The sequence below is a fragment of the Verruconis gallopava genome, assembly GCF_000836295.1.
Source record: "Verruconis gallopava strain CBS 43764 unplaced genomic scaffold supercont1.12, whole genome shotgun sequence".
Lineage (NCBI taxonomy): Eukaryota > Fungi > Ascomycota > Dothideomycetes > Venturiales > Sympoventuriaceae > Verruconis > Verruconis gallopava.
The window spans coordinates 498,442-521,298 of NW_015622148.1; the positions used below are offsets into that span (position 1 = coordinate 498,442).

The 22,857-nt window shown below is 52.1% G+C and overlaps 7 protein-coding genes across 8 annotated transcripts; 5 read left to right on the forward strand and 2 right to left on the reverse strand.

The window, feature by feature from the left end:
• Positions 1-310: 310 nt before the first annotated feature.
• On the forward strand, positions 311-2,781 carry PV09_04381 (uncharacterized protein; the record flags this gene model as incomplete). Its single annotated transcript, XM_016357712.1, has 4 exons — positions 311-528; positions 610-797; positions 876-1,366; positions 1,429-2,781. The coding sequence occupies 4 exons, from the start codon at positions 311-313 to the stop codon at positions 2,779-2,781; spliced, it is 2,250 nt and encodes a 749-aa protein (XP_016214504.1).
• A 511-nt stretch (positions 2,782-3,292) lies between these two features.
• Positions 3,293-4,225, forward strand: PV09_04382 (uncharacterized protein; the record flags this gene model as incomplete). Its single annotated transcript, XM_016357713.1, has 1 exon — positions 3,293-4,225. The coding sequence occupies one exon, from the start codon at positions 3,293-3,295 to the stop codon at positions 4,223-4,225; it is 933 nt and encodes a 310-aa protein (XP_016214505.1).
• Positions 4,226-6,415: 2,190 nt separating this feature from the next.
• On the forward strand, positions 6,416-8,328 carry PV09_04383 (uncharacterized protein). Its single transcript, XM_016357714.1, has one exon. The coding sequence runs from the start codon at positions 6,545-6,547 to the stop codon at positions 8,255-8,257; it is 1,713 nt and encodes a 570-aa protein (XP_016214506.1). The 5' UTR covers positions 6,416-6,544; the 3' UTR covers positions 8,258-8,328.
• Positions 8,329-8,879: 551 nt separating this feature from the next.
• PV09_04384 (uncharacterized protein) lies at positions 8,880-10,484 on the forward strand. Its single transcript, XM_016357715.1, has 2 exons — positions 8,880-8,901; positions 9,025-10,484. The coding sequence occupies exon 2, from the start codon at positions 9,061-9,063 to the stop codon at positions 10,063-10,065; it is 1,005 nt and encodes a 334-aa protein (XP_016214507.1). The 5' UTR covers positions 8,880-8,901; positions 9,025-9,060; the 3' UTR covers positions 10,066-10,484.
• Positions 10,485-14,343: 3,859 nt separating this feature from the next.
• On the forward strand, positions 14,344-17,938 carry PV09_04385. Of its 2 annotated transcripts, XM_016357717.1 has the most exons (3): positions 14,344-14,623; positions 14,881-16,943; positions 17,050-17,938. In XM_016357717.1, exons 2-3 carry the CDS (start codon positions 14,895-14,897, stop codon positions 17,059-17,061), a joined length of 2,061 nt encoding a protein of 686 aa, XP_016214509.1. In that variant the 5' UTR covers positions 14,344-14,623; positions 14,881-14,894; the 3' UTR covers positions 17,062-17,938. The 2 variants fall into 2 exon arrangements, with proteins under 2 accessions (XP_016214509.1, XP_016214508.1); XM_016357716.1 differs by having other exon boundaries at positions 14,344-16,943.
• Positions 17,939-18,363: 425 nt separating this feature from the next.
• PV09_04386 (uncharacterized protein) lies at positions 18,364-20,823 on the reverse strand (the record flags this gene model as incomplete). Its single annotated transcript, XM_016357718.1, has 4 exons — positions 20,210-20,823; positions 20,048-20,149; positions 19,792-19,997; positions 18,364-19,745 (listed from the first exon to the last, which is right to left on the reverse strand). The coding sequence occupies exons 1-4, from the start codon at positions 20,668-20,670 to the stop codon at positions 18,364-18,366; spliced, it is 2,151 nt and encodes a 716-aa protein (XP_016214510.1). The 5' UTR covers positions 20,671-20,823.
• A 683-nt stretch (positions 20,824-21,506) lies between these two features.
• Positions 21,507-22,635, reverse strand: PV09_04387 (uncharacterized protein; the record flags this gene model as incomplete). The annotated part of the gene is made up of 1 exon (XM_016357719.1): positions 21,507-22,635. Exon 1 carries the CDS (start codon positions 22,527-22,529, stop codon positions 21,507-21,509), a length of 1,023 nt encoding a protein of 340 aa, XP_016214511.1. The 5' UTR covers positions 22,530-22,635.
• Between the last annotated feature and the right edge of the window lie 222 nt (positions 22,636-22,857).

The following is a 22,857-nucleotide window of genomic DNA, read 5'->3' on the forward strand; positions in this document are numbered from 1 at the left end:
CACATTTTCGGTGGCTCTGTAGATCTTGCCAATCTTAGTCTGAACGAAGCACGAGGTCATCTATGTTGGACTCATAAATTATGGCTATAGCGAACTCCAGTGCCATACACCCTCGACGAAACCTTGGGGCGATCATGTACCCTAGCTCTTGGCCCGGTTGAGGCCGAGGTCGAGACATCGTAGCTCTCCTTTACCTTTGGATTGCATCTCTTCGTAATGTAAGTCATGCGGACCATCTCGTACCTCATCCTCTGACCCATTCGCCATCGATCCTGAGCTTCATGAGCGACGATTCCGTACGATAACAAAGATGTCACAGCCCCAACCGGTATCGAAGCTGCATCGCGTTGGAAGCGCATCCAAGAATCGGATAGAAAAGTCGAAACCAGCTCGAAGGCGAGCCCCCGCCGCTTGCCAGAGCTGTCGCGCGAGGAAAGTCCGGTGCGATGTGTCTGAGAGTGGCTCGCCGTGTATGAACTGTCGGGCGGATAACCTTGAATGCATTGTTACGATAGGCAAAACCAGAGTGTATGCGAAGCCCTCGCCAGACGATAAGCGAAACTCTAATTTGATCCACCCTGCGAAGTTGCTAATCCTATGTTTTTATAGTTCATACGCAGACTCTAAGGTTGAATCGTATCTTGGAGGGTTTATTGCAGGACCCGTCAGAGCAGATCCTCCTGTCGACACTCGGCGCGATGGTGATAGTCAAGTCGATACTTGGCGTCAATCTGTTGCCCGCGTGCGGGATCAAATCAATCTGGTTGAATCAAATCCTTTCCATAACTTCCACGCAAGTGAGTTTTTTTTTTTTTTTTTTTTTTTTTTTTTTCCAACGGCATTAGACATAAAGAAAGCTGACTGAATTCGCAAAGATGATTTACAAACCGTGAGTGGTGACTTGGTTCTCCCGTCCGTACCAGGTCTTACGAGAGCAAATGAAATTGTTTATTGCATGCAACCTTATACATCTGTGCCTTCTGACTCATTACCGGCTCCGGTTCCTCTTTACCACGACGACCCTTCGCAATTACCAGGGTGGATCAAGCCGCCGTCATCTCGTATTGAGCTGGACGATTTCGGGTACTTACAGAGATCGGGCGCATTGATACTTCCTGACCAACGCTTACGGGACGAGTGTCTATCATGCTTTATAGAATGGGTGTACCCTTGGAGTCCTATCGTGGACTTGTCGGATATTCTCCGAGCGATTTCGCGACGAGATGGTAGTGGCGGACATGTCAGTTTGCCTGTGTTTCAAGCTATTATGTTTGCCGGAGTTGGATTTGTAGAGATGGCATCGCTACGGAGTGCAGGCTTTGAGAGTCGCAAGGATGCCAAAAAGTCATTTTTTAGGAAGGTGAAGGTAAGATAAGAAGTCAGCTCTGGCATGAGTAGGTCATGAGCTAACAAGGATGAAAAATATAGCTCTTGTATGATTTCGGCTATGATACAGGGCAAATTGCGATCATACAGACGCTAATACTGATGAGCTACTGGGTTGAAAGTGCGGACAGTCAGAAAGACATCTGGCATTGGATCGGCGTAGCAATCGGCACATCGACAAAAATGGGCTTGAACAAAGATCCTTCAGGTCTAGACATGAGTCGACAGGAAATATCGTTACGAAAGCGTGTTTGGTGGTCGCTTCTTTCGAGGGACCGCTTGACGGCTCTTGCCTTGCGTCGCAACATACAAATCCAACAGGAAGACTACGATATGCCTCAACTGACTGTCGATGACTTCTGCATAAATGTTCTACCCGACGATATTGAATGCCCGCCTCAAACCACATTTCCCAGAGATGCGGAAAGGCAGCATAAAGTCGCACTGTGGTGTATCGAGCAAGCTAAGCTGTGTGTCATCCTAGGCCATATTCTTAGGGATCGCTATTCCACCGTCTGCATTGACAAGGGGACGTCCCCCGAAAGCCAAGGCAACAAAAAAACCACTATGGCTTTGATGCCGCGGAAAGATTCCCCGGACGGTCCACGTTTGACACCATACGATGTGGAGTTGAAGGAATGGGCAAGGTCACTGCCAAGTGTTATCTCATATACCAACCCCGAGCAGCCTATTGTCGACAACATTGGACATAACAGCTTTCTGCTCCATCGTGCAACTCTTGTTATGCTGTATTCTACTGCGGTGCTGCTATTCTACCGGCCTCTTGTTTCGATGAATGCGCCAACCCCTGCTGATTTCTTTGAAAATGGTGGCATTCCAACGGATTCAACAGGGGCTGTAGTAATCCAAGAGATACGGACCGCGGCCTTCAGAATCACCCAGATTGCTGGAGAACTATCGGCGATGGGCCTTGTTCGTTTCTCACAGCCAATCGGGGTTACCGTGACCTCTTCTGCAGCTGTGGTGCACTTAGCGGCTATATACTCACCTTTCAAGATGATCCATGCCGAAGCCCTCTCGAAGTTGTGCATATGTCTGTCGGTTATTGAACAACTTCAAGAGCAGTACATTGCAGCTGATCTATCTTGCCACATTCTCGTGTCTGGATTGAGGAGTGCTGGAGTACCTTTACCGGCAAAGCTTGATTCGACGAGCATCTCGCAATATCTACAAAAGTCAGACTTTGACCCTACTCAGGTAGCGAAGAGCTCCTTTGGTACCCTTTTTGATCTTCTCAATGCGAGCGCTAAGCCTCCACAAAATACTTCCTCACTCGCGGAAAATTCGATCATATTTGCCATGGATCCCACCGTTACCGGACGGAACGAGCAATACTCCCGCGGGTCATATGTGGACACAAGTGCAGGCTTGTAAAGTTTGCATGCTCGGTGGAGCTGAATACAGCATAATGTGGTTTGGAACCCGATTAACAGCAAAAGGTGTGTCGTGTGACGGCTAAGCAAAGTCTAGGGCATACCACAATGAGCTAATTGCCGCAACTAATTTCTCGTGGCTTGGCTGGACCTGACAGAACAGAAGCATCTCAATGGTGCCGGGTCACGATCGCTCTGCTGTTGTATACTTTATATTCCTCGTGTACACAGATTCAGCTTTGGCCGAGTAAAAATTCCGTCATATGCACGGTGCTAGAGCCTCGGATCCGCAGCTGGGATACTGAAAGTAGAAATTCTACCGCTGGCAAATCAAGCACTGCAAATCAGAATGATGATTCTGGTACAATTGCCTAAATGAGGATCGCGAACAGGGCTATCCGGATATGTCCGACCAGGTCGAGATACTTGATAAGTATTACTCAATACATATGTATATGTGCTGTATGGGATGTGAAACACATCACTCTGGCATCGTTTGCAACATCATCACCATGGCGTGTCCAGCAGGCTACACAGAAAAGGATCTTCATTTGTTGAACGGTGTTGAGCACTACAGCGTTAATAAAAATGACGTCGAGAAAGCGACTGCTGCATTTAAGCAAATTTGCGAACCAGATATCTTGAGAAAGGAGATCATGCCAGAACCAGTCATGTTCTTGGCGAGCCAGTATTCAATCCTTATGCAGTGGTGCAAATACGGCCTAGCGAGGGGATCATTGGAGCATAGCGACTTTGCGAACAGAGTTCTCAGGCGGCTTGTGAACACAACACGATACCTCAACTCTGTTGTCTACGGGACTGCAGAGGACCAGGCTCATATTGCGTCAGTTATTCATCGATACCACGCCGTTGTCAAAGCCGACAAGGACAGCGAAGGTGATGCTTATTACGCCGACGACCCAGAGTTGCACAAGTGGACTGCGGCAACACTGTTTGTCGCTTTCTACGATGTGTACGAGATGTTCTTTGGACCCATGTCCAGACCGAAAAAAACCAAGCTCATGAAAGAGTGCGCGGTTTTCGGCACAGGATTGCGGATGCCCCCTGAGATGTGGTTCGAAACTCTTGAAGAATTCTATGCCTACTGGAACCACAACGTCGAGACTCTGGAGGTGACACACTGGGCGAGAGAGCTTGCTAACATGTTGATGTATCCAAAGCTGCCCTGGATCTTAGCTCCCGGAAGCATCCCTTTCACTCACTACATGCGCGTTATGACCATTCATTTCTTGCCTCCTAGAATCAGGGAGGGATATGGTTTCAAATATGGCAAGTTCAAGAGATTCGAACATCAGATTTTCGAGCCATCTACCAAGATTGTGGTCAGAATGACGCCAAAACCTATTCGGCATGCGCTCGTCAAGCCTGGAGTTTGGGATATGAAGAAAGCCGCGAAGAGGATTGAGAAGAACGGGAAATGGTAATTAGGAGCTTTCCATGAGGTCATTTCCACCCAAAATTACCGATAAGATGCTTATGTATTTTTACCATGAATCAACTGAGAGAAGCTAAGAGATCAAAGCATTTAAGAATACTATGATTGTTCGCTACTGCTCGCTTGTGTTCTCTAGGTCCGGAGCATAGAAATGTTTCTATGACTATTGTGACCGACGAATCGAGTGATTCACACATTAGCCGCGAAACCAAGACATGGAAAAAAAATCTAGAAACAGCTCAACCCGCTCTTCAAGGAGCGGTTGCAACGAAAGAGAAATGACTGAATTATCTAATTGCGGGAACTTGCTTATGTTTTGGTCGATCTGAAAGCCCAAAACAGGATTTGTAGTCTGATTCAAGCAAAACAGACGTGAACAGCTGCAACAATCCGAACTATGACCAACGATCAAAGCACAGTGCTGTGTTTAAGCATCGGTGTTGCGTCGTAAAACTTATGTTCGTAAATTCGTCATATTCATGTCAGGTGTTTGTGACTCGGCTAGTCCATTGCATAACAGGAGGATAGGTCGAGGAGTCATTCTCTAGAGGGACTGCTGAAAGACCCAACGCCATGCGAGTTCCGCGAGTTTTCTGACCCCAGGCACAGCAGGAAATGGAGGTCCAGCAGAAAAGGATTGCACTAGTTTGACCGGTGATGCAGAGGTCAGTTTAATTCATGGCAATGCTTCTTCGGAGTTTACGGAATTCTTCTGAATCAAGACTAGTACCTCGGACCCTTGCTGTGTCTTTCCAATGCTGGGTCAGCTTATTCCGCAGCACCAAGGCTAGTAGCTCCTGGGGTGGTATGGATTTGCAAGCGACCTTGCTTGATCTAGGAGACCGCTCACATAAGGTGACTCAAGGCAGCAAAGGTGAGTACGAGGCGAAATAGGAGGGAGACATGGTATTTCGGAGTTGAATAAGTCTTGCGTGATCGATAAGGTGAGTACGATACGACGCGTATAAAAGAAGTCTAGACCTAGCCGGTGAAATAACTTCTCTCGTCTCTATCAAAACACTTCAATCAATAAGAATATATTTAGCGACTCTATTTTCCTATCATCTGCCTTCAGATATAAATTTTCATCCAACGACAAGACCCTTGACTGAGAGCTCTCGCAATTCAATACAATAACCATGCCGTCTATTTCGAAACTCTTCAAGCCTGCTAAGGATACTTCGTCCGATGAACAGGCGAAGTCCTCCAGGCGGACATCATTCTCGAGCACGGCCTCCACATTAAGTCCTTCGAGCAAAGAAACCAAATCCGCAACGTCCGAGCAGAAGGCAACCGAAAGCTCGTCCTCGAAGCCGTTCAAGCCTGACTGGTCCACCCTTGAGAACTACGCCTCGCTCAAAACTCTAGTGTAACAACATTTCGCTAAGTAATCGGCACCAATAGCGAGTAGAAACTCAGCCAGGACGGCAGGCATGTAAGCTGGCCGAGCGGAGTTTGACAAGGATTCATAAGGGACTGCACCAGAGAAGAGCCAAGAGAGCTCAAGCAAGGTGTTACGGCGTTGTGGTTTCGATTGATTTCGAATTTTCGATCAGCGAGCTAAATGTGGGCAGTTGAATTAGTGGCGATGAGAGTGTTTCCGGCAGTCCGGATACCACATTTGGTAATGGCGGTAACATGAACCATTCCAACATTGTCGGAGGATTTCGATAGTTATTTTCAGATGGCATCTAGAATTAAAGGCAACGACTTTCTTTTTTAGCTGTCAGAGCTTGGCCTCGAACCATACTCTCCAACGGGCATTATCATCGTGCTTTCATTCTGAGACAGTGGCTTTCGGCTGTGATCGCAGACTCTTGTTCACTGTTGGAAGGTTTTTGCTCTAAAAAATGACTCCATTATTGCATCCGATGCTTAGGCGAACGAGTCTCCCCTGGCATGAAATCAGTTCTTAGTTACTACTTCTACGCAGTAGCTCCTGGGGATGAAGAATCAGCGCTCTGAGAATAAAGGTCATGATTATCTTGAGATATTGGTAGTTTTTTTAGCTACATGCCTTCAAATCATGAGAGATGGTCGAGTAAGAGAAGAGAGCAGACTATCGATGCTGAGATAGTGATTTAGAAGCGAAACATTTGAGCGAGTAAGTCTGGTTCCTAGAAAGATCTTAGCTCCCGTTCATGCGCCACTCTTTGCCTCACGTCGAGGTCAACATCAACTTGACTCATCATCTCCCGCTGCTGCTCGCCCATTCAACGCAAGATTCGGTATAAATTTGGTGGTCAATCAAAAATCTTGACCAAAAATTCAAAATTAGATCACTATTGAACAATTGCCTTTCGGCTATATGCCAAAGAAGCGCAATCATCAGTTTAAGCCCTTGGTTACGAATCTATCACGCCCCGCCTCGCCAAAGGACTCCTCTGGGTCCACCAGAACCGTCAATGAACGGCTTGCGCAGCTTCGTGCCGAGCAGGCTCCTCGCCCTACGATCGAACAGCGGAATGAGATAGCCACACTGGCAACCTCCCATACCCTTCCACCACATCTACGTCGCATACTAGATGTTCCGGAAACCGCGCCACCACTCCCCAAGCCTGGCGCCAGGAGGGCGATGAGAATCAATGGGGTTAGAATGCCACCAGGCCCACCAGCACCGCGGAGCTGGCTCGCAGCAAGTCTACACGCACCCCCGGATGTCAAGACAAAAGCTAAGAGCGGCATGAGAGATCGATTGGCGACGAGATATAAACCAGATGTGCCTCCGAAACTAGTGCTTGAAGCACCAAATTTGCTGCCGAATCCAGGCAGCCTGATTGACTGTACACTACGTGTCATGGCAATGGAATGGGAATTCATTTCTGTGTACGAACAGCTCAACCTCGCCACTCTTCCGGCGCGATGGAAGTCTGCTTTGCTTAGCTATCTAAGTATCTACGGTCCCGATGATGGCATCAGAATCTCGAGTCTGAGGACCTTGTTCTTAGATGAAAATGAATTGAATGGTGCTACTGGGAGCGAAGAAGTGGCCTGTTTTGACTTGTCTGGGCTTATTACAGCGTCCTTTACCATCGCAGATCTTGAGAAGTTTTTATACAAGAAACCAAAGCTCGTCAAAGAGTCCACATTGGCCGCGGAAACTCTTGATATAGAGTCTCAACCACTCTCAGACAACATCAATGACGAGCTTGCCGAGTCGTGGGAGGACGCTGCCTCGATGGCGGACGTACCGAATACTGGTTTAAAACTCAAATCTTTTCCCAATCTGGCCCGTCTTAGTCTCGCCCATGCTGGCAGTTTTGCATCTTGGAGCCAGTTGCTTTCGTTGACGGCGCACCTTCATACATTGACGCACTTATCATTGGCATATTGGCCATTGCCAACTACGACACCAAACTTGAAGTCAGCCTTCATAACGCATAATCACGCGTCTATCCCAGTAAGTGGTACGCATTTCTACAGTCGCCTTGATGATGACTGGGCCGAGGCGGCTAGTATTTTGAAGCGTCTGAGCAAGAATACATACCGTCTACAGCACCTTGATCTGGAAGGCTGCTCCGAATGGATTCCAGCATTGACGTGGACCAATGCTGATGGCCAAGGCCGAAACGACAGATGGGTGGACAGAACATTTCGACCCTCCAGGAGTAATACGGCATCCCATAGTTCTTTTGACGAGCCTGAGTTTGCAGAGAGCAAAGAAGGACCTGGACCGAACTGGAACGGCTCGTGGGCATCCCTGACATATGTTAACATCGCCCAAGGTATGATCCCACGCGATGTTGCTGCTGTACGCTCGATTCCTGCTGGGGTAATTGCCGCCGAGTTGTTGCTATGGCTCAGGGGCGAGGAGAACACAGATGAAGATGATGTCATACGGAGCAAAGGAATTGATGTACGCCAGTGGCTTCAGCGTGAGAAGGAAGGAAGGGCTGTTGAAAGCACAGTCCGAGCCTTGCGTGCTTCTGCAGGTGGTAAGTACTGTAAATTTGACCATGGATGGGAACCACCAAAGGGTGCTGTTGCTGCAGTGTTCAAAACGAAGAAAGTCGATGTATGAATTATGTACAAGTCATGGATTTCTTTTGCCTGTATAATTCTGCTTGTGAATCACAATTCTCCGAATTGGCCTGCCTTGTGCTTGACTTGACATAGTTACTGGTTCGCTTTTGCGAGTCTTTCTAGCAGGGCTAACAAACGCCGTGACGAACTCTGCGGGATGGCTTTGTGTCAAGCTTATGTCGTTCGTGCTGTACTCACATGACGCGGCGTCTCACTTCGGTCTGGATTTGAGCACGCGCTCCTCCCATGGAATTGAGCGGAGTTGAACCGCGCCGCCTCAACCGACTTTGCCTTCATCATGACTCTCCTCCAAGTACAGTAAGATAAGTGGCCTTACAGAACAAACCGAGTAGATTTCTACTCCATACTCTATGCCTGTGGCAGCTGAAAAAAATGTTCCCCACTCTTAATCCGGTTTTGGTGCGAATGTCCGTGGCCGTGCCCCGTGCTCGTGCCCAGATGCTACGGCTGACACTTGCTGACCTGGGGGGAGGGGAATGGTTGACCCGCACTTGGATGACACTTCATGTTACTCGACAAAGCTAACTCGAAGTCCCAGGTCTCAACATTGGCTACATAAAAATAATAAGATCGGCTTCATGTGTAAGCCCCGTTGGCCACCAGATCCGAGCCTCAGCCTACGTAAGCCCACTGCACCGAGTGCTGATACCCCACTTTCATCGGCGTTTTGAACCGTTTATATATACTTGAACGGGCGACTGAGCACACCTTGGTGTTGCGCTGACAGAGTATTCGAATTCGCAGCGTCAAACCCATTGGAAATTGCAGCTGTTGCGCGCCATGGAGGGTTTCAACGAGAAGACCATCAAGGTCTCTCGCGGCTTCACATATCGTTATTACGTCTCGGGCGGCACTCAGAAAGTCGATCCCAATCTCCCATCCCTTTTGTTCTGCCACGGCTGGCCAGACGATGCGCGACTGTGGGAGAAGATGTCTGTCTACCTTCGCGAGCTGCCGTTCAACCTCATCATTCCTGATCTCCTCGGTTACGGCGGAACCGACAAGCCGGCTGATCCAACACAATACCGGCACGACCTCGTAAGCAAGGACCTCACCGAGATCCTCGACGTGGAGAAAGTATCCAAGGTGATTGTCGTAGGCCACGACTGGGGGGCTGCGGTTGCGTCACGGCTCCTCAACTACTATCCAGAGCGTGTCGTCGGGCTGATTTTGCTCAACGTTGCGTATCTTCCCCCAAGCAAGACGAAATTTGATCTCGACTCCGTAAATGAGCTCACAAAGGGCTTGTTCGGGTATCCCATTTACCAGTACTGGCACTTCTTCACGTCCCCTGAAGCGCCTGCTCTACTGAAGAGCAAGGTGGACCGCCTTTACTCCGCGCTTCATGCGCAGGGCGAGTCCTCCATGAAGGACTTCTTCACAAATGGAAACGCCTTCCCCGAATATCTCAATAGCTCCTCGCCCATGCCGGAAGTACGTGCTTATGCACAGGACCCTGCATTCAGGAAGTACTTCATCGACCGTCTGGGCAACGACGGTTTCGTCGGCGCACAGAATTACTACGTTGCCACGAAGAACAATATCCAATTTGAATGCGACAGCCAGATTCCGGAGAAAAATTACTACGTGAAAGTGCCGCACTTGTTCATTGGCTGTGACGGTGATGCAGTGTGCCGACCGGAAATGCTGGAAGCGAGCAGACCATATTTAAAGGATCTCGAGGCAGCACCCATAGTCCACTGCGCCCATTGGAGCCCTTATGAGGCACCAAAGGAAATGACAAAGCCGATTGTGGATTGGCTTGAGCGGAAATTCTTGAGCTGATGCATTCACGTCTTCGATGCCGTGTTCGTCTGTCGCACATGTCAAGCTGGAACTTGGTTATGCCCACGAGCAGATGATCTCGAATGTATCGTAGGCAGTCCGCTCTTAAGATGAAACTCAACTTCTATGCGCAAACGCGCACTTTTAAGCATATGACGATGCCTGATCTGGTGTATTTCACATTTGCTGAAAGAACTTTCGTCTTCCAATCCTGCGATCGGTCTAAGTCAGGCGCGTGTAAGCTTGGTTTTGACTCTTTCAGAGCCGGGACTTTGGAAGCGGAGAATGAATGAGACAGCTACTCAAAACAATTAGACTGAGCTTCTAGAACTGACTGACATGGAGCTTCATATCGAGCTTGATGTCTACGTCTCTCAAATGAAAAAACTCCGCAAAAATCTACGTTAGGGAAATGCTGCCAAAAGATAATGTTGTGGTATCTAATTCTTCCCGAACGTCTCTCCTGCCATCCTGCTTGTCGCTTCGAATCAAAAGAGCAATATGCCAAGTGCCTGACGGAGTCACCTTCTAGAGTTCTATTGTCTACGTTCACAATATCGGCAGTCGCGTTCCTCTAACATATGTTCCTTACACGAGAATCTGAGCGATTGCGACGCCTACAACTAGCTCGATGAGCCAGGCGAGGTTGCACATAAGGTCTTTGGCATCGTCTAGACAAACCTCTTGAATGAATCCGCGCTCCATCTCCCTATGCGGCTATAGCATCGCGTATGTGAGCACGTAAAAAAGCTTTAAGATGACGATCTGAGGCCGCGACAGTCAAGGAGAGGGGTTTGGTATTCAGATTGCCGAGCAAAGACGAGTGACTCACTACATCAAAGATGGACAGGATTAGCCAAACAGAGAGTTGGACGGGTACGAGCCACAGGCAGGACAAATAGTACCGCTGACGGCATTGGATCGAGGGGTTTTTACCCTCATGGTCCGGTAGGTTCATCCGCGCAGCAGTCTTTGACAGCTTGGTCGCGTCTGCTATCACTAGATCGGCCAGCAAAGCCTAACGGACTTCCCAAAACTGTTTGTGAATGATGAAGGAACGGCGTCGGCTATACGTACCAGCGTGACAGGGCAGATAGTGCATATCACTGCCAAAGAGCACGCCGGATTCCCGTTTCACCTCTTGGGTCGTTTGTTCATCGGCCGGTCAGGGATATTTCACCTTCCAGCAATATGTGTCCTGAATCGAGTGAAGCAGCCACCCTCTGGCGGTGAAGCTGAATATAAAGGCGTTCATCTGCCTACGAGCCATGGGCTCGAAAGTCATGCCCGACTTCGCGATGTGTTCCATTCCTGTCTCGCTTTGCTGAGGTTTTTTTTTTTTTTTTTTTTTTTTTTTTTTTTTTTTTTTTTTTCCTCAGAGCCTTTTTCAGCATCGTGATCCAAGGTCAGTCGATTTGGAGAAAGGGAGACCCCGCGAGAAAAGAAAACGGCGAAAAAAGTCTCCGGGGCCCCTGTAGAGACACGGAATCACCACACATCGAAGACCTGTCATGGAAGGGAGAATTACGACGTCAGCACGTGCAAGGACTTCTTCCTGCTTCTCCTTGAATGAGCTTGAGGCGGACAGGGCGTACAGACGTTGACAAGGTGCAGCCTCTCGCTGAACACGCATCCGCGCGTCCGATCCTTTCCGAGCGCATCGATAAATGCTTGTACGGCGACAATGCGGTTCTTCGCGAAGATCTTCAAGATCCGAAGTTGACGGGGAAGAAAAGTGTTTATGTCCGACCCCCTTTTCCACTGAAGAGATACTGGCGTCAGCATGGCACCGTGTCGCCGACCGGATTTATAGACTGTTTATGAACAATTGACTTTTTTTCCAGACGGACTGGTAGGACGTATGAGGAGTTGAAAGCACGCTGAGCATTGAATCTAGCTCTGTGGTGTGCGTATGTTCTTTGCGGGAAGAGGGCTTATGAACCTAACGCAATCGGAACGACCGCATGAGTATCGGCACGAAAGGGTAGGAAGGGACGTGCAAAGCGTGGTATCAGCCTTCCCTATTACGCCAGTGTGGCTAATATGGCCAATACAATGAACTGGCATTTTTCCACGAGGAAGCAGTGGGACAAGTGGCCACAAGGGCCTTTTAGTGACGCCATGTGCGCTCGTTCTGCAGCTGGCGGCTCGACAGCTGTCTTGAGGCTCCCAAAGGAAGTGTTCTGGCGCCAAATGTATTCAGCTGCAAGTTCACATATTCTCAGGCGTGCTGTTAATTGTTATCTTGATGAGGCTCAAAGGCACAGCCGGAACAATGAAAAAAGCGCCGGACATGTCCAGGATGCTCACATACCAACACATGTAAATGGTCAAAGCACGAGTCAACACATGACGCATCTCACAGTTGTCTAGATTTTTTCTCTCGGCTTTGGTGTCACAAGCGAGCGAATGAGGAGCGGCGGAGAAAGGAAAGAGAGCGGATGGGGGCATGCACTTGGGGCTTCTTCGCCAGGGGCATCGTAACTGGACGTCCTGAATGTCTTGCGAGTATCCCACGAGACGCACATGAGAGACGGCGCTGCTGACCCGACTGTCAAACTCAAAAAAGGCTTAGTTGTCGAACAACAATTTAACAGGACGAACCGGCAGAGTGGCGCCGAGAATCGGGGCTTATCTGATCGAAACAGAAGGCTGGCGCTGCGCCCCCATGACCAGGGAACAGAGGACAAGGCTCAGTCGCATGGGAAAAGCCCAATCTCTTGCCCGGTATCGGGGACCTTGCATCAAAGCGAAAGCGTGGTCGGCGAGCATGCAAAGGGCGAAAGCACAGCGGGAAGAAAAGACGGGGGGGAGCAAGGACGATAGGGACTTGCGACCATCGGTTCTGACCTTGGGAGCGTGAGGAGGGCGGCGACTGTTCAGCACGACGTCCCCACAACGGCTCATGGGTGCCGACGCTCCCGAGCGAGATTGGCTGCAACCAAGCTGTCTTTCCTGTGCAGCATGCGAAATGAATAGCTGTTCGTGTTGGGTGGGCGAGCTCATCATCCAACGCAATAGTGACGACGTTGCGTCGATCTGTTGTGTTTTCGTCTTCAACGGGGCGAGTGGTCAGGCAGCCAATCGCGAGCGACGGCCTCAGCTCCCCGACGAGGGAGGGGAAGAGGCAACAAGAAACGGGAGCGATTGGCGTCGCCGCCAGTCATGCGTTGTCTGGATCCTCCCCGTCTTATCAGATGGACACGCAGGTACTCCGCTGTGCCAAGCAGCGACGATGAGCGGAAAAAGGGCTGCTCTCGAGGGCTACCAAATCCGAGGAGCAGGAAGACGGGGGAGAGGCGGCGCTGGGGCGGTGGGCTGGTCCAGACCTGTTGGCTGCCGTCCGGATCGATTGGAACTGAGAGCCTCCAGTGCACATGCGCGGAGAACAGGCACGCCGCGCAATTGGTGTGGTGCTACACTGCCCGAGTTGGCAAACAGACGTAGACCTGCGCTGGCCGGCTTGGATGCCCCGATCTGGGGAGACTGGAACGGAGGGATACACGACGGGCGGGGAATCAACCGCGCTGATTGGGACGTGTGTCCTTCTACTTGCAGCTACGTGCTTACTTGGGAACATGCTCGCCTGTGCGTACGAGCGTGTATGGCTGCGGTTTTGGCCGCTCGATTGCAGAGAACGGGCATCAGCGGCGCGCGAGAAGCAGCAAGCATTGCTCACACCCGTCGTGGGCCATTACCAATTGCCCTGATGCTGTGCCGAGGAGGAATGCGTTCCGCGCTGGACTTTGTAACATTCTTCCCCGGCTTCCACGCGGTAGAGAGATTGCCAGATCCTTCCTTTGAACGCGGCCAAACTGCTCTTATAATATCCTCCAAGGCGTAGAGGGCTGGGTAGATAAACCCGGCGCGTATTCAGCCCGTCCGTCGAGCGAACATCCTTTTTCTTCTGTTCCACCTAGCCGGTGGTGCGATCAGCCCATTCAAGTCATCTTTTTGTAGTCGCCTCTATCCGCGTCTTTCTTCTCTCGTCCGGCCCAGGCCGTTCAAAGAATCAAGACCAGCGACAGAGCAGAACCTGTCGCCGCTGGTATCGCCAGCAGCGCCGTCGGAATTGCGCACTCAAGGCGACTCAGCACACGGCTGTTCGGCCGCGAAAGACCCGCATTTTTTTCACTGGCCACTTATCGTACTGCCATCGCCCCAGGCCTTGGATGGTCCCGGCCTGGCAAGCTGGCTTGCTGGATCATTCCGTGACCTTCACGTCAGAGCCCGGCCGAGCCATCTCGGCCAACTCGTCTCTGCTCCCACCCACCGGGCCCGCTATTTTGCCTCGTGCGATTCCCAGGCTGGGAAGTCTTCCATCTCTCAACCTTTTGGCCATTTTCTCCCCGCTCTCGCAAACAAGAGAAGACATTCTCTCCGGCTCCCCCCCATCCGCCACGACCCTGCTGCACTGTCGTCGCCATTCCACTGTGCGCACTCGGCCTCGCGAGGCTGGCTCATCCCGCGCGTGCGGTGTGTCTGAGGGGAGGAAGAAGCCGGCTGTTGTCTGCGTCGACTCGTCTCATTTCCGCGGTCGGTCACCACGGTCCAGCTGGTGCGTGCGCCCACCAAAATCGGGGTCCCAACTTTTTTTTCCCTCAGCCGCTCGATTGCCCATCAGCTTCCATCTTATCATATCAGATCCTCCTCGCCCGCTTTTTTCCCTCCTGCCAGAATCCACCTGCATCATCACTTTCGCTCCGCAGACGCAAATCTGCCTCGACCCTGCGACGCTGCGTTTCGCGGTTCACCTCAACGCCGCTCAAATGTCTGCTTCCGCGCGAGAAACTGACATCGGTCCCCCATGCGCAGGACCTCTGTCTACCATGACGCGTCTGGCGTCAACAATGCCGTCTCTTCGTGACGACGGCGCTCGCCCGCAGCCCTCGACCGCATCGCCTCCTCGACTGCCACCTTCCGACCATCACGCCACCGAGCCAGCAATCCCCGAAGAACCAAAGGACGTGCCCCAATTCACCATCTCGCCGACAAACACGACCGTGTCAGACCACTCCTCGGCCGACAGCCATGCCTACACAAGTTCCGGCGAGTCGTTGATGTGGTCGGAGAAGGGTGACTCCACCGCCCCCTCGACCCCCGCCTCCGAGCCCCAGGTCGAGTCGCCGACGCTCGAAGATGTCGTCGACAAGGTCGCCGAGCTGCCAGCGGCTGCAATCAACTTCACTGGCACCTCTGCGTCGCCGCAGACCCCGCGCAAGCGCCGCGCCTCGACGCAGCTCATCGCTCAAAGCGGGGACGACATACGCAGGCTGCTCGGTGACGGCGAGACGGGCACCAAGCTGATTGAAAAGTACTGCTGTGGCGGCGGTTGCTGCATGCTGCAAGCCCTGCCTTCTGACACGTCGCGGCCGGGTTTCACGCCCGTCGTGCTGCCAGACAACGATGCATTCCGCGCGCTGCAGCTCAAGATTGGCGCCCTCTCCCTCGACACGGAGCTGACCAACGTTGCACCGCTTCCCCAGTGCACCGTCTCTCTCGAGCCGCTCCGCTCATCCGAGATCCACCACACGACTACCGTCCATACACACCCTCCCAAGTTCGTGCAGCCTCATCCTCCGTACGACGTTTTTTCCGCTCCCGTCTACGGCGCCCGCGAGCTCACCAAGCCCGGCGCGGAAAAGCGGACTTTTCACTTCGACATTGATGTGACAGACTACCCTGATGAAGGTGGCAACGTCGACTTCAAGGTTGGCGGTGCCATTGGTGTGTGTCCGCCCAACGACGCGGATGTCGTCGACGACATCTTCAACATGCTTGGCGTGCCGACATTTGTGCGCGACAAGCCCGTATTGCTGAAGACGACGGGTGGCCGCTGGCCAACTATCTGGGGCGAGGACAAACCCCGGGAGCTGGTGACGACACGTCGCGAGCTTCTGACCTGGTGCTCCGATGTGCAGAGCCAGCCGCCCACCAAGCCGCTGCTCAGGCTGTTGGCAGAGCACGCCGACGCTCTGAACGAGCGAAAGCTGCTCGAGTACCTAGTCTCGGCGCAAGGCCAGGCCACGTTCTGCGATTTGCGGACGGGCCCGCACGTCACGCTCGCTCAGCTTCTTCACGCGTTCCCCTCATCGAAGCCACCGCTCCCTGCGCTCCTCTCTGTCCTCCCCCAGCTCATGCCGCGTTTCTACTCGCTCAGCAACGACCCACATATCTCGTCGGAACGCGACGGTCTCGCCGGAAGACGCATCATCGAGATGGCCGTCAGCGTCCACGAAGAACCTGACTGGCGCGGTTCCAAGCGCACCGGGGTCGGTAGCGGTTTCCTCAAGCGCATTGCCCTGAAATATATCGAGGCAGAGGCTTCGGGCATGTCCTCCAAGACGGGTGGGCCGATCGCAGCACAGATCCTCGACCTTCGTGTGCCAATGTTCCGCGGCCTCATGGCCAATCCCCTCAGCCGAGAGTTCGTGTCTGACGGGCCAATGATTCTCATAGGTGCGGGTGTCGGCATGGCACCTTTCCGCGGCTTCATCCTGAACCGTCTCAAGAACGCCAACTGCGCGAACAAAGTTTGGCTTATCCAGGGTGTTCGTGATTCGATGCTCGACGAGCTGTACTCAGGCGAGTTGGGCGATCACGAGCGTGAGATTAAGAAGGTCGTTCAGTCGCGCAAAGCAAATCGTCATGGCAACGAGGCCAGATATGTTCAAGACGAAGTACGCCAAAGTGCAGACATTGTGTGGTTCGTTGCCAACGCTCTTGACGGACGGGTCTTTGTCTGCGGCTCAAGCAAGGGTATGGGCGAAGGCGTGCACAACGCTTTGTGCGATGTCGTCATGAAGAAGGGCGGGCTCAATAGGGAACAGGCGGAGGAGTTTTGGAAGAGCAAGAAGGAGGGCGGCCAGTACATTGCCGTAAGTTTTGGTTCCACCCCCGTCCTTAAAACGCGATCTCTTTTCTCTGTTTGCCAGCCACATCGCTATCAAGTTTTGGGAAAAGCTTGACTGATGAGATGAACAGGAAACTTGGTGAAAGATGAGAAAAGAAGAATATCAAAAAATAAAAAGGAAACAAACGATCGAAAGCAATCAACATTAAATTCTGCTGCCTACATGCAAGCGCAGACGCACGCACGACCAACGTGCGAGCTCGCGACAAAGGTATCTGACATGCAGCGTTATTCGGCGTCCGCTTCCTTCCGCGATCGTCTCACCTGGAACATTTCCCCTTGTTCGTCCGTCGCCCGAAACGCCGCGGACTTTCCATGCAACTCATCTTGGTTCGGACGCGCGGGAACAACGAACAAAAGTATCCTCTGTACATATGGGACTGGCTATCTGGTATTTTGGGCGTATGATTCTTCTGTGATTTTCTCATTCTGCGATCATGATTGGGAAGTATTTGCACTTGGGGTCCGGAGTTTTCTGTACCGCGTTGCGAGAAAATTCTGTACAAAAGTGCTTTGCACCTTTTTTTTTTTCTTGGCCTGCTTTCCGCCTTTTGAATTCGGTTTCATTCATGAGACGAGTTAAGGAGGGGTGGTCAAATTTTAACTGTTTTTTTTTTTTGGGAGCGTTTGGGACTACCCTAGATCGTACGCTGCGTCTTCCTGTCAGGTTACTTGGACACTTGCAAAGATATCATGGAGGGGTGGAAAAACAAAAGCAGCGACGCATGTTGATGATCAATACTTTTTTTTCATATGGGTGGTCAGCTCTTGGTTCCATTTGCTCTCGTTTCCTCCTAACCTCGACGTCTGGGCGGAAATCTTGTACTTGTTTGCTGTGAAGCATTTGGGGGCGTGGCGGATGGAGTTTGTTGTGTTGAGGCATGGAAGGCTACGATCTTGTATCGAGATGGATAGAGAATGGATACATGCATTCGAATGAGGAGCTCTTTCTTTTCCCCATTGTCTCCTCCGCTACTTGTCTGCATTCTCTCGCACTTGCTTCCCTCCAGAGCCACGAACTCTGCTTTTGATGACGGCACTCAGATCGGCCGTCAATCATGTAGCGCATTTTGCAGCGAAGGATATCGCTCTCTTCTCTCCTCGGCTCACCGTGCACACGGCTGCAGGAACCTTTGGCCGACTTACCAAGCCTGGGCGTCCACACGGCCGACCCTCACGCCGCACGATGCTCGATGGATCGATCCCCGCTCGTCCACGCCGAGACAGGCTCGCCCGGCGCAAAAGGGGGGTTTCCCTGCTCGTCGCGATCGCGCACCAGGCGCCGCGGTCGCCTTGTCCGCTAGGCATCCGGCGCGCCGGGAAGGGAAGAAAGGAAGGAATGTGGCCTCAGGGCCCGGGGAGGCCGAACGTCGTGCTGGTGGAGGTCAGCCGGCGGCGGGGGCGGCGCGCAGCTCGATCGCGCCGTCCGCGTCCCGGAGGCGGACGTACGTGCGCGCGGCGAGCTCGCGCTGGGTGTCGAGCGGTAGGAGCCGGAGGCGGTCGCGCGTGCGGGCGTCGATGCCGTGCGTCAGGCTGGCGAGCATGCTCGACTTCCAGACGGGCGGGCCGGCGGGGCGGCTGGCGCGGTGGACGGTGTGGAGGGCGTACAGGGCGCCGAGCAGGGCCGTGCCGAGGGGCAGGGCGAAGTAGGGCCAGGCGACGCGGAAGTGCAGGACGTAGCGCAGCACCGTGGTCGGCTGCCTGCTGGACGGGCCGGCGGCGGCGGCGGCGGCGGCGGCGGCGTTGCGGACGTTGCTCGTCATCGAGGCGGCGATCCGCGCGAACATGTCCGTCATGTTGACGGGCTGGTGGGCCTGGCCCACGAACGGCTGCATGATGGGCGTGGTGTAGAAAGGGATGGCGGCGTCGCCGTAGGCGAGCTCGTGCGCCCTGCGCGTCGTGTTGCCCGCGCCCACTGTGCTGTCGAACATGCCGCTCATGAAGTCCTGAAAGGTGACGATGGCGGCCTGCGACACGGCGAACGTCGTGTCCGGGCCGAATGTTGGCTTCTTGTTGCCGTCCGTCGGGACGGACAGCTGGTAGTCGGACCGGTTGATGTAGAGCTGCTGGTACGGCGGCATCCAGACGTCCGAGTGCACCGCCGACGCGTTGGTGATTTCGACTCCGCTGGGCTGCTCCTTGCTGGCGTCGTACGACGCAGGCACCCTCGTCGCCCACGTTTCAACCAACGTTTCCGTCAGGAAGCCGTTCGTGACGTTGGACTGGTACGCGTTGACGCACAGGTACAACGCGCACTCGGTCGCAGCGGGCAGCGTGTCTTTGTACTTCGACGCGCTGCCGTTCACGGGCGTGGCTCTAAGGAACGTGATCGCGGCGAGCATCGTTTCCATGTCTTGGAAAGCATTTGTGTCTTCTGGCCTCAGGCTGAGAGTGGCCGTCATATAGGACGTGTAGCCACTGTCATTGGCTACGCAGCAGTTGTCAATCCACAGATTTGGGATGGTATAATTCGTGAAGTTCATAAACGCGGTCGCGAAATTCTCCTCGCTTCGAAGGTAGGCCTCGGGTTGACCGTCGACAACTTCCGCCGTTCGGACGGACTCTGAGATGTCCGCACACTTGCTGCAGACGCCAACCGAAGTGTATATTGGAGACGTACAGTTGCCAGTTGGGCAGCTAAAGTACGGAGTCGACCCATTGAGTCCTGCGTCATTGTATGAGCTGGTCCCAGAATAAAAGGCGGACGAGGTCCCAAAGTCTTCTCGTTTTGGGTACGAAGTGTAGGTGTTGCCATCAAGCTCAAGGGCTGACATGTTAGTCCGTGGTTCAAGATTCGAGAAGACGGAGCATACAAGTAGACTGTGTGTAGGCGAAGTCGTTGAGGCCCGCCCAGCGATTTGCCCTTGCGACAAAGCCTCTTGATAACGCTGAAGGATCAGTTTCGCTCCCTGACAAAGTCACATTATCCAATCTTCCTTCGTAGTTCACGACGGCTTGAAGAAACGGATCTGATGCCACGCTGATAATCGTCACAAGGGCTCCGAGAACGGCAAGGTGTCTATCATCAGAATTAGTGAACGTGCGTTGAGGCACTTTGGGAGACCCGACCGTGCTCGCAGCGTCCATAGTAGTCTTATGCTTCCAAGCGGCCCACGAGTTGCCTCGTCAAAGACGTCAAAGTCCCGCAAAGGCTGGGGATTGTTGTAGAACCTTGGCAATTTTCGTCAGCCCGTAACGTCTCTGGCTTTCGATAAGGATTGAAATTCGCACCATTGCCATTTTCCTTGACCTATTGCGGAGCCTACAGCCAACAGCATGCTGGACTTTGCCGTGGTCCCGAGAGTCGAAGCCACGGTGTTGAGCGAGAAGTAGAAATGCCAGCTCGACAAGGGCTTCTTGTCGAAGTAAATGAAGAGGACAAGAAGCGCCGCCATGCATGCAAGACTGATGAACACGCAGGCTAGTTCCAAAGTCCAGTTTTGCGACTTGTTTAACGACCAAGAAGGTGTGTGACGTCGCGGATTTCCTAGGCCTGGAAGATATGTAGACATATGCTGCGTCGGATCTTTGTCGTCAACGACATTCTGTCGCAGGCTTTTGGTAGATTCATCTTCGGCATACTGAAAGGGTGTGTATGGGTCATGCTCAATACTCGAGCTAGAAGGGGCATGTACATAGCCGCTTTGCAAATCATCGAGAGGGACGGGTTCGAATTTCAATATACTTGCCATGGCCGCGAATACGGAAGCCTAGTTGCCCCTTTACAGTCGCGGGAGTGTGAGCGGCTTAACTAGTGTGGTCCATTTCCTCTTTTGACAAACTTCGTAGGTTCAAGAACAGATGGCGGGAAGGTTGATGAAGACGTTGGCATGCGTTGAACTATAGTCCCAGCCGAACAAAAGTAGTTCGTTTGGTGCCAGCAAACATGGTCGCCTTAGCTTACAACAGAGCGTGTCACTATTTTTACAGTCAATATGCAAGCTAGCATCCTCGGCGCGCAGGGATATAAGAAACGTAGTCAAAGCATATTTTCGTTATTAAAGAAAGATATCGAGTCCCTGGCGCGATCAAAGTTCATTCTCTTTTGAGGGCCCAACTAATCTAAGTCGGGCTCACAGGGCTAAAGCGTAAATGACAATACCTAGGAGCGCTTCGAGGCTGCACCCCCGAATTATCCTTTCAGGCGTGCAGAATTCGATACAGGGAGGCTCATTCTGTTTTGGGTTAGAGATCAGCGCTTGATGCGACTCTACAAAACTGAAACACGCTCTAAACATAGATCATCATACCCTAAAGCAGATTTCACAGTCGACAAGAACAAAAATCTCTGCTTGCCTGCTTGGAAGATGCGACTCTGTAAACTCAGATAAGTGCACAATATTAACTGAGCAGCCTGCTGACCCAAGTCGGGAATATTGTATCGAATCGACAGCCCGTCAACTTTGCAGAATCAAACATGCTTTTCGACGAAGTGCCATTTTCTACGACGATAATGTTGACGGTCGAAATCACTCAGGTTGCGCTCCTCTCCGCTTGAACTTTGGATTCGATTGTTACAAATGTTATGTTATAGCCTTGGACCAGACTTTGACCCGTCAAGGACCGTTTCTATGAATTCTCCAATGGCTTGATTGGTCTCATCAGGTTTCTCGATCATGATCCAGTGGCTACAATCGAATGTCTTCAACACAAAAGGTCCCTCAAAGTGCCTCTTCATCTTCTTGGCCATCTCCGGTGGCAGCGCAACGTCATATTTGGCCATGACGCACATCGCGGGCAGATTGAATTTATGAATGTGCGGTCTTGTCGCAAAGACTAGCTCATCTTCGAAATTATACTTCCGGGTGCGATACCAATTGAAGGGCGCGTGTATCGAATGGCGCATGTACTCGTCCACATAGTGATCCATCAATGTCTTTGGCATGAGTCTTGTAGGCTGGGCAGTATCGAAGGCCTCGACAGCTAATCCCTGACTGTTGGAGTTGTTAGAAGCAATGACCTGTGAAGCGTCCTTGTAAGAAACGTCCAAAAAGCCTCGCAAGCGACGAGGATCCAGCAGGACCTTCTCCAATTCCGGCCCTGCGAACTGCTGTTGATATTTCAACGTCGGCACCCGCTTGACAACCTCGTCTAGGTCAATGTATTGGCGGTTCGGCGGCGTGAAGTTGACGGCCAAGCAAAACACGCAGTGAAGGAGCTCCGGATACCACATGGCCATTCTCCACGCCATGAATGCTCCCCAGTCATGACCGCCAAGAATAACTCGTTTCTCTGGGACAATCTCGTTGATGACATATGCCATTTGGTCGCACATCTTCTTGAAGCTGTACTCTTCCGGCGAATCTGGAGCAGACGTCTTCCCGTAGCCCAACATATCTGGTACGATGACTCGCAAATTGAGGGAGAGCAAGTATGGCACTTGATATCTCCAGCCAATGCCCAGATCTGGAAACCCGTGGAAGAGCAAGACAGTGGCGCGTGGCTTTGCTGGCTCAGCCAGCACGTAATAATATATAATGTCGGTGCCTTTAATTTTAATAAACTTGTGCTTGACACGCGGGTCATTGGGAACGAGTGCGTCCGGTGCCATGGCAAACAGCTTAAGTGTTGATAGTCAAGGACGTTGTGATGGCAATGTTAGCGGCTTGATGGGTTCTCATCAACCCTTCAATCTTATATTCCAATTCCTGAACTGAACCGATCAAAGAAAATTCTACTCATCAGCTCGCGACCTCACAATCCTTCGTTTGGCGAGATACGACCGAGGTTCCCGTCTCGGCGTTGGTGGAGAAGCAGGGGTTGACATTGGCTGGCCGGGGAGTTAAGTGAAGGTGGTGTTGTTCGACGCGAACTACGTATTTGGCAAGCTGGTCTTGAATCTATTCCCTAAATAAGTGAACTTATTTGCAGGCTTTGAA